The following is a 9,867-nucleotide window of genomic DNA, read 5'->3' as shown; positions in this document are numbered from 1 at the left end:
TTAAAAAAGGAAAAGTAAGAAGAAATGGAAATCTTCACTTGTAATCATGTGTCTATAATAAAAAGTGATAAAAAATTTTAGGAAGAAAATATCCAAGAGGCTCTTTTATCATTAGAGGAAGGGAATTGACTTACAATTGATGAATTAAAAAAGTTAATATAGGCACTACAGAAGATCCTCGTCCAATCTTCATAAGTGCTAGTTTAACTTTTGAAGAAGAAAATCTTATTTTGACCTTTTGACAAGGTATCAAGATGTCTTTGCATGGACTTACAAAGAAATGCTAGGATTAGACCTTAAAGTTACTGTACATCATTTAGCAGTAAAGAAAAGTGTCCTACTTATTAAACAAGCTCAATGATATTTTCACCTTAACTTGATCTTAATCAAGGTTGAGGTCAATAAACTCATTAAGGTTGGCTTTATTTGAGAAGTCAAGTGCCTTACTTGTATTTCAAATATTGTTACAGTTAGAAAGAAGAATGGCCAAATTTGAGTTTGCGTGAATTTTTTAGACTTGAACAATGGTTGCCTAAATGATGATTTTCATCTCCTTTTGATGAAAATAATGATGGATGCAACAACCAGCCATAAGGGTTTATCTTTCATAGATGGTTCCTCTGGTTATAATCATATTAGCACAGAGCTAAAAGGCGAAGAGCTCATTATATTTCAAACTCCTAAAAGAATATACTGTTACAAAGTTATTTCTTTTAGGTTAAAGAATGCAAGCACCACTTATCAAAGGGCAAAGAAGAAAATATTCGACGATATACTTTATAAAAATGTTGAATGCTATGCTGATGATTTAGTGGTTAAGTAAAAACTGAGAGTTAATCATCTTGAAAATCTTCGCCAAGTATTTGAGAGATTGTGTCGATATCAATTGAAGATGAATCCCTTAAAGTGTGCTTTTGGGGTATCTTATGGTAAATTTTTGAAATTCATAGTACAACATTGTGGGATTGAAATTGATCAATCAAAAATAGATCTAATCATAAAGATGCTTGAACCAAGCAATCTCCATGAACTTAAAAGTTTGCAAGGAAGATTGGCTTATATTCAATGCTTCATATCTAACTTGGCTAGTAGATGTTAACCATTTAGTAGTTTGATGAAGAATGCCTTTTGTTTGAGATGCGTCTTGTAGTAATACTTTTAAAAGCATAAAGTCTTATTTACTAAGGCCTTCAGTTTTAATGGCTTCTACACCAGGATGTCCATTGATCCTTTATATTGAGGCATAAGTATGCTTTTTAGGAGCACTTTTGGCATAACAAAATAATGAAGGAAAGAAAAGTGAGCTTTACTACCTTAGTAGAACTTTTAATGGTGTAGAATTAAATTATTCTCCCATTGAAAAGACATGCTTGGCTTTGATGTTTGCAATTAAGAAATTAAGACATTATTTGCAAGCTCATTTTGTTCGCTTAATTTCATGACCAGATCTTTTTATGTATCTCATGTCAAAATCAATGCTTAGTGGGAGATTGGCAAAATGGGTTGTTTTTTTTTTTTTTCTAAAGAGTTCAACATCACATATATCCCTCAAAAGGCCATCAAAGGGAAAACACTTGTAAATTTTTTTATAGATCATCCAATTCATGATGATTAGGAATTCTCTGAAGATTTCCCTAATGAAGATGTTCTTCTCATTGAGATTCCTAAGCCATGGAAGCTATATTTTGATGGAGTAGCTCGACAAGATGGGGTAGGTAAAAGAGTAATCTTTATCAACCTAGAAGAAGTATTGCCTTACGTATTAACTCTCATAGAAAATTGCTCCACTAATATGGTAGAATACCAAGCCTTGATCATAAGATTAAAGATGGTGGTGGACATGTAAATCACCCAACTTAAAGTGTTTGGAGATTCTAAATTGGTTGTAAACCAAATTCTTTCACTTTATGAAGTTAAAAAGCTTGAACTCTTGTCACATGTCAATTATGTTAAGAAGCTTTTGAAATGGTTTGACAAAGCTAGCTTGGAACATGTACTTAGAAAAAAAAAATAGGCAAGCAAATTCTTTGGCTAATTTGACATCAGCAATTGCATCGTCAAGTACAAAATTAAAACTTCTTCTTTGCAAGTGATGGATTTTGCCACTAGTCACTTTGGGTGAAAAAGTCGATGTAGAATTTAATGTTGTCTCAATCTTAAAGTGGGGAAGGAAGATTAGTGACAATTGTTGATTGAGTACCTAGAGCATGGAAAGCTTTCTAATGATCTGAGGTATAAAATAGAAATAAAACGTTGAGCTTTTCAATTTATTTATTTCAACGGTACATTTTATCGATGTTATTTCAATAGAGTCTTTCTTCGTTGTTTTGGAGATGAAGAAGCATACAAAGCCTTACAAGATGCTCACTTAAGAATTTGTGGGGCATATTAATCTGAAGCCAAGTTGTACTTTCAGATCAAAAAAATGGGGTGCTATTGGCCAACAATGGTGAAAAATAGCATGGGCTATGCTAAAAGATGTCAAGCATGTCAATTTCATGCTAAGGTCAAAAAAAAAAATGCATGTTAAGTGGAAAATCCTTAACAGGACAATTTAGGCAAAAGTTAAAGCAAAAAAAAAAAAACTAAGTTATGACTTGATCCTTCTTCATATTAAGAGGTACATAGGCAGCTTGGTCCCATTGACGAGTTTAATCATAAAAAAAGTCTCTTTCATTAAGCATGACTTAATTCTTTACTTTGCTTGAAGAATAAATAAAGTTTGTACTTCGCTTTGAGTTATGTGATTCAATCAATTAAATTGCAAGTGAAACAAATTACAATAGCAAGTTGAATTGTTCTGAAGTTCAAGTGGTGTCCAAGAAAATTTTTGGAACACAAAGTATCCTCAAGGTTTTATAGGATTATCTTTTAAATTTCTTCATGTGTAAAGAAAAGCAATAAGAAAGATTGATTTTTATTGCTAATTTAAAATGCATTACATTGTGAAAGAAGCTTTTCAAGGTCTAAATCCTAAAAAAAGGAAAACAAAAAGCAAAAGCTACATCAATAAAATTTATTCACAAAGCCCTTACTACCAAGGCAGTTTCACAAGTTGTTATGCAAGATGAATGTCATGACATTCACAATTCCTCTTGAAAGGGAGTGTTAGCAAATGTGATGAATAAGTCCAGAGATCAGACAGATAAGCAAAGGAAGCAGGAATGCAAACTGATGAAGAAAGTAAGGTGCAGAAAGCTGGACAGAAAGGAAGGAATAAAAGGTATCATCGCAATTGAGAAGAAACGCACCATTTCATTTGAAGGCAGCATCAAAGTACAGTCCTTTCAAGCCTACAGTTAGAGTGTTTAAATGTTAGTTAAGTTAGTTGAAATTGTACTTAATTAGTTTAGTTTCTTTTCTCTTTCCTCTTGATTAGTTGAAGCAGCTGTGTATATAAACCTTTGTACGCTTGATTCATTAATGAGAATGTACTGACACTCCCTCATATTCTCGTCACCGTTTTCATCATCTTCTGACAACGAAGGCTCAAAATGGTATAATTTGAAAGGTGGAGCTCACAATAATTGAATTTCATTGGGAAGCATGTCACCTAGCATCGCTGTGACATAGTTTTCAATCACGCCCCTAGGTAGGACATAGTTTTCAATCACACTCCTAGGTAGGAGGAGCGAGCTAGGATCCAAAGTAAAGTTAAGGGACACAACTTAGTGGAGATTATCATAGCATAAGAAAAATCTGCACAAGAATTAAAGTTCCCGTGAGCTTCACATCACCAAAATGATAGAGGGGCTGTGTTCGTGCCCCGTCATAAGTTGCAATCGCCGTCAGCCCTCTTTGACTTCTCCAAAGCGCAATCAGATAGAATTTGTTGAAAGAAAATATGCAAATTCAATCATATTTTTCAATTCTCTCTTTCCCTCTTACCAAACACGGTGTTAAAGATAAAAAGAGAGATAGAGACACTTCACACTTGCATTTTCTTTTTGCCTCTATATATACCACCATAATAGCAACTAATTCTCTCGAGAAAACCACCTCATTTCCGTTTCTAATCACAATATATTGGCAGTCTCTCAGGCAGAATAGTAGGATAAGGTTATTTCCATTTTAGTTTTTATTTCTTAATTTATTTTTAAACTAACACACTCACTCAAATGCACATTCATGATCTAATTGTATGATCAATTAACATAGTTTTATGCGAAATAATAGAAAAATCATCTAATCAAATTAAAAATTGACTGCTACCGGACCACAGAAACAGCTGTTGCTGCTGCTAGGGTACGTCCGAGAATGGCAGACTCCGCATCTAGAGGAGAAGCCCCTTGGTCCACGGGTCTTTTCGACTGCTTCTCTGATTGTTCACTCTGTATGTAATTTTTTTCTCGTCCAATCAAACTCAATTCTTCTTTCATGGGATTTAAACCCTCCTTTATAACAGGCTGCCAGACAACCTTCTGCCCATGCATTACTTTTGGCAGGAGCGCAGAGATTATAATGAAAGGATCATCTTGTAAGTATATATATATATATATATTTAACTCTCATTGGTTTTAATTTTGTTTGTGTATATCTAATGACTAATTTTGGTATTGCTATTGTTATTATTCTGCAGCTTGTTGTGAAAATTGTCTTCTCTATGCAGCGATACAATATTTAACTGGATCTCTTTTCTCCATATTGTATGGGTGCTACTATCGTAGAAAACTCAGGCAGCAATACGGGTTGAAAGCAAGCCCTTGTCATGATTATTGTGTTCACTGTTTCTGCCACTACTGTGCCCTGTGTCAAGAGTATCGCGAGCTCCGAAACCAGGGATTCGACATGAAAATTGGTAATAAAATGAATAAACAACCTCCCTTGGTTTCTCTTCATGATGACTTCATATATCTAATCCAAAAATATCCTTTAATTATTGGGTGTCTGTGTGTGTTATTCATTTAATAAAATGTCTCTAGGATGGAATGCTAATGTTGACAGAGGCGTGACAATGGCCCCGGTGGCGGAAGGAGGGATGAAACGCTAGTGAGGAACAATTTCTAGCTTGTATTTTGGCTTCTGTCAGTGCTGCTTTCTTGCGTGTGAAGGTTTAGGTTTGCAAATAACAGAGATTTTCATGAATCTCCCTGTATATATTTCTTGTTTGTGGCTTTTTTTTTCCCTGAAGGATGAATAAATTCGTGCCTCGCTCAAGGGGACAAGTACATTAGTTTGCGGCTTTGGAAGTTTGTTAACTTTTGTGATTTGGAAGAACAAAAATAAACTGAAAATGAAGAACTAAGAGAATTGTTGTATATTCTCGTTAAAAGAATATTACAAAAGAACACAGATTTATATATCTGCTACAAGGGCAAAGAAACTTGTTTATTTACGAAACTAACCTCACTATTGCTTAGTTATTTACACAAATGCCTAACCACCTTGTTGAGTATGTACACAAGTATCCTTAAGTTAATTGTGCATTACAATCACATGCATAATAATAATCTTCTTCACTCCCTCTCAAGATGAGTATGAAAGTTGAGAATATTGCTACCTTGTTGAGGAGTCCTTAAAATTATGATGGCTGTAAAGCTTTAGTGAAGATATCCGTAATTTGATCCTTGGTAGAGGCATACTGTGGAACACTAGCTTGCACCTTCTATTTAATAAAGTCACAATCCACCTCAATGTGCCTGCTTCCTTCATGGAATGTTGGATTTCTGGAGATGTGTAAGGCAGATTGATTATCACAGTACATGGTTGCAACAGCTAAACAATTACAATCAAAATTTTTCAACAAACACAATAACCAGACAACGTCACAACAAGCACTAGCCATAACTCTGTATTTTACTCCCGTAGAGCTTTTTGCAACAACTCCCTATTTCTTTGATTTTCAACTAATCAAAGAATGACCAAGGAATACTACAAAACCTGTCACAGGCCTTTTAGTATTTCTACAAGCTACCCAATCACTGTCTATGTACACTATGAGATATATGTCAGAAGCAGAAGAAAACAATATACCTTGTCTCTATGCTTTCTTTAGGTATTTCAATACCCTATAAGCAACTTCAAAATGCCCAACGGTTGGTTTGTCCATGAATTGAGACAAAACTTGTACTGAATATGCAATATCAGGTTTGGTGAATGTAAGATATAACAGCTTTCCAACTAACTATCTATACATAGTAGAATCTGTCAAGATTGTGCCATCATCATCTTTAGAAAGCTTGTTGTTATACTCAATGGGGGTTGTCAAAGGTTTAGCTCCAAGAAACCATACTCATTAATTAGATCTAGAGTATACTTCTTTTGACATACAAAATTCTTTTCTTGGACCCAGCAATCTCTAAGCCTAGAAAATACTTAAGTTCACCCAAATCTTTAATCTTAAACTGTGTCTTCAAATAGTTTTCACTTTCCAGTTGCTTAATACAAGAACCAACAATTATTATATCATCTACATAAACCAAGAGTGCCACAAATTCTCCATTCTTTTTAGCTTTTTTAAACATAGCATAATCTACTCTAAACTATTGAAATCCAAACTTTAATAAAGAGTTTGTAAACTTATAGTTCCATTATGTAGAAGCTTCCTTCAAGCCGTATAATGATTTATTAAGTCTATATACCATCGAGAAGTCGTAGAACACTCCCCTTGAAATGTATATCCTTAAGGAAGATCCATGTACACTACCTCATCCAAGTCTCAATCAAGGAATGCATTGCTTATGTCTAGTTGAGACAAGTGCCACCCTTTAATAGATGCCATGGCTAAAAACACTCTTATGGTTGTGTGTTTTGAAACCAAACTAAAAGTTTCATGGTAGTCAAATCATCTAGTTAACTATATTCTTTAGTTACAAGACGAGCCTTGTACCTTTCAATGCTACCATCAGCCTTAAACCCACTTACATTCAATAACATGTGCAGCATTTGGAGAAGGAACTATTGTCCATGTTTTGTTATTCTCCAAAGCATCAAGTTCATTTTTCATAGCATTTTTCAACTTATCATATGTGATAGCTTGATGAAAGTATTTTAGTTCGGGAATATGATCAAGAAAAGCTGTATAAGCTTTTTAGGTTTCAGACAATTGATTAGTTGACAAAAAACAAGAAATAAGTTGTGCTGTAATTGGATTAGAATAAGTAGGTAAGTTATGGTGATAAAGGTCAAGGTATTTGGGAAGCTATCTAGGTCGAACACTTTTTCTAGTGTTTATTGGGTGAGACATCAATTACAGGAACAAAAGAGCAATGATAGGTGTCAAGAGCATGTTGGTCAGAAAAATTAGGTGGAGAAATATGAACATTCTGATTGTAAACGGGGTTTTTGTGATGAGAGGAGGAAGCGTTGCAAACAAGTAAGGGACATACAGAAGGTGACGAAAAGGAAGATTAGAGCAGTTCCTGAAGCACTAAATGTTATGGCAGGTGGAAGAGAATAAGAAAAGAATAAGTGTTCTAAGAGAGAATAGGCTAAGGAGAAAAGCTATGAGTTAGAATCCAATCGTTCTAAAAAAGTCTCCCTTTTGAGTTGTGAACACTCTATATATATAGTGTCAAAAATAACAGTTACAAGAAAAAGTTTTAATACGCATAATGAATAATATCATTAAGGAGAGTTTTAATGTTAGGTAACCGTTACTGAGAGTTAATGTTGTGTAACGGTTAAAAACTTATTATGTGACCATTGAAATAATTATATTTAATAAAATTTGTTCTCGAGTAAGAGTTAATAAAGAAAAACTATACGTGAACAGGTACAAAAGAGGAAGCTGTACATGAACAAGTACAAGAGAAAAGGCTGTACGTGAACAAATATAAAAAAACAAGGAAAAAGTAAAAAACATTTATACTTCAGGAAAAGGTTAAGGGAGACCTCTTAACTACCTCCATATCTGAACCAACAAGCCAAACACTCCGGAACATCCCAATATGAAAATAACCCATGAACCATGCCACCTAGTCCGGATTACTTTCACTATCATCTTTGTGAAATTATTATTTTGTACAAAATAATTGTTCTACTTGTATTAATTGTTTTACGTGAAGTAATGCTCCACCTATTCTAGTTGTTCTGTGTGAAGTAGTGCTTCACTTATAATGGTTGTTTTCATTATTCTTTATATAATGTTACGCGATAAAATAATTTTTTAGAAAATAAGTATTAACTAAAATCGACTATCTACACTGATTAATAGAAATAAGTGTAGATACGTGTTAGTAGTTGCCAAACCATGATCAATATGATTAAAATGTAGAATAGAATGAGAATTCCCATGTGAACTAGAAAGATTAGGACTATCAAAATCAAAATTTGAAGTAATACAAGAATCAGAGAATAAAGGATGTGGTAAATGATAATGAGAATCATTATAAATGTTTTTAGGAGTAAAGAATTGAATATAATTTTATGTGATGGACTCAAAATCCATAAGAAATGGAAACAAATGTTCAAAGAATAGTACATCTCTAGAAACAAACAGTTTGTGTGCATTCAGATTATATAGTTATAACTTTTAATTCCTATGGAATAACCAAGAAAAACACACCTTCTAGATCTAGAATCAAATTTTTTTTCTATGATTAGACAATGTAGAAGCAAAACATAAAGAACCAAAAACCCTTAAATGTGTGTAAGTAGGACTTTTTTTAAAAAGAATTTGATAAGAAGTTTTATTCTTGAGAATTGGAGAAGAAAGCCAATTTATAACATGTGTAGCCACAAGAATGGACTCACCTTAAAATTTGATAGGTAATAAGAACTGAAACATAGGAGACCTAGCTACTGTCAATAAGTGTTGATACTTCTTTTCAATTACACCATTCTGTTGAGGTGTGTCAACACAAATGTTTTGATGAATAATTGTTTTTGAGGAATAGAATTCAACAAAATTAAACTCTTCTGCATTATCTATTCTAATTTGCTTAATACTTTAACCAAATCGATTGTATATAAGATTGTAAAAAGAATGTATAATGCCAATAACATATGACTTAGCTCTGAACAAGAAACTTCAAGTAAATCTTGTAAAATCATCAGAATAGTAAAAAAAAATGTTGACTAGTAATAGTGTCATAATGTATGGGTTCAGGAATCTGACCACTAGAAGTGGAAAACTTAAGAGTCACCACCAATCTTTTTTATCTAGGTGTGATTGGCCATCTATTAAATTTGTTCTATTCGACGGAGTCCTAAATTGATTTTCAATCCGTCTAAAGAATAATAAATTGGTTTGCAAGTTTTAAAAGTTGGGTTTGGGAATACGGTTACCCATGGAGAAGGATTAACACCCCTGTGATGCCCATTCTATAAACAATACTATTTAATCATATGTTATCCTATTATAGCCTAAACCATTGATTTTATTCTTATGTTTCTCTAATTATTATTTATTTATTTTATTCTTTATTTTATTGGCAAATTAAAACTTTTTATTTAGTTTTACGAGTGTGACATATATATGATGCAATTATGAAATGTATGGTATAAAATTTAGATAATGCTAAACAAAACCTTTTATTAAGGATATTTTTCAAATTCGTCCATTATACTAGTGAGATTCGAGAATATTCTCTCACCTAAGGAATTATCTAAGAAACTCGTTTTTATAAGTTTAACGAATAAATCTCATCATTGGGGTAGTCGTTTACAGGTAAAGATAATACTTTCATAAATTTATTTTCATGAATGTAGATCTTAATACGAGCTGAAGTCTTTTATGAAAAATATTCTTCGAGCCTTCACATCATATTGATGGGACTCGAAGGTATCTTTCACCTAGAGAATTTTTCAAAAGAACTCGTTTTTGCAAGCTCCCTCGAAAAGCCCCATCTTCGGGGCTTCAACTCGTGCATATAATATGTCTACATGCGATGACATTTAATGGTGTAATAATGATGTGTGATGTGC

At 33.2% G+C, this 9,867-nt stretch overlaps 1 protein-coding gene across 1 annotated transcript; it reads left to right on the top strand.

The window, feature by feature from the left end:
- Positions 1 to 3,993: 3,993 nt before the first annotated feature.
- On the top strand, positions 3,994 to 5,167 carry LOC110423510 (cell number regulator 2-like). The gene is made up of 5 exons (XM_021437728.2): positions 3,994 to 4,059; positions 4,223 to 4,333; positions 4,406 to 4,477; positions 4,580 to 4,798; positions 4,923 to 5,167. The coding sequence occupies exons 2-5, from the start codon at positions 4,258 to 4,260 to the stop codon at positions 4,988 to 4,990; spliced, it is 435 nt and encodes a 144-aa protein (XP_021293403.1). The 5' UTR covers positions 3,994 to 4,059; positions 4,223 to 4,257; the 3' UTR covers positions 4,991 to 5,167.
- The last annotated feature ends 4,700 nt before the right edge of the window (positions 5,168 to 9,867 follow it).

This window comes from Theobroma umbraticum, unplaced genomic scaffold (assembly GCF_002168275.2).
Source record: "Theobroma umbraticum cultivar Fairchild unplaced genomic scaffold, ASM216827v3 scaffold_20.0, whole genome shotgun sequence".
Taxonomy (NCBI): domain Eukaryota; kingdom Viridiplantae; phylum Streptophyta; class Magnoliopsida; order Malvales; family Malvaceae; genus Theobroma; species Theobroma umbraticum.
This window is presented reverse-complemented; position numbering and strand designations above follow the sequence as displayed.

Bases quoted from the DNA above. Each gene is read 5' to 3' on its own strand.
- LOC110423510 (XM_021437728.2), top strand. From the start codon at position 4,258: ATGGCAGACTCCGCATCTAGAGGAGAAGCCCCTTGGTCCACGGGTCTT. The intron at 4,334-4,405 runs GTATGTAATTTT...CCTTTATAACAG, and splicing joins CTTCTCTGATTGTTCACTCT to GCTGCCAGACAACCTTCTGC. The intron at 4,478-4,579 runs GTAAGTATATAT...ATTATTCTGCAG, and splicing joins TATAATGAAAGGATCATCTT to CTTGTTGTGAAAATTGTCTT.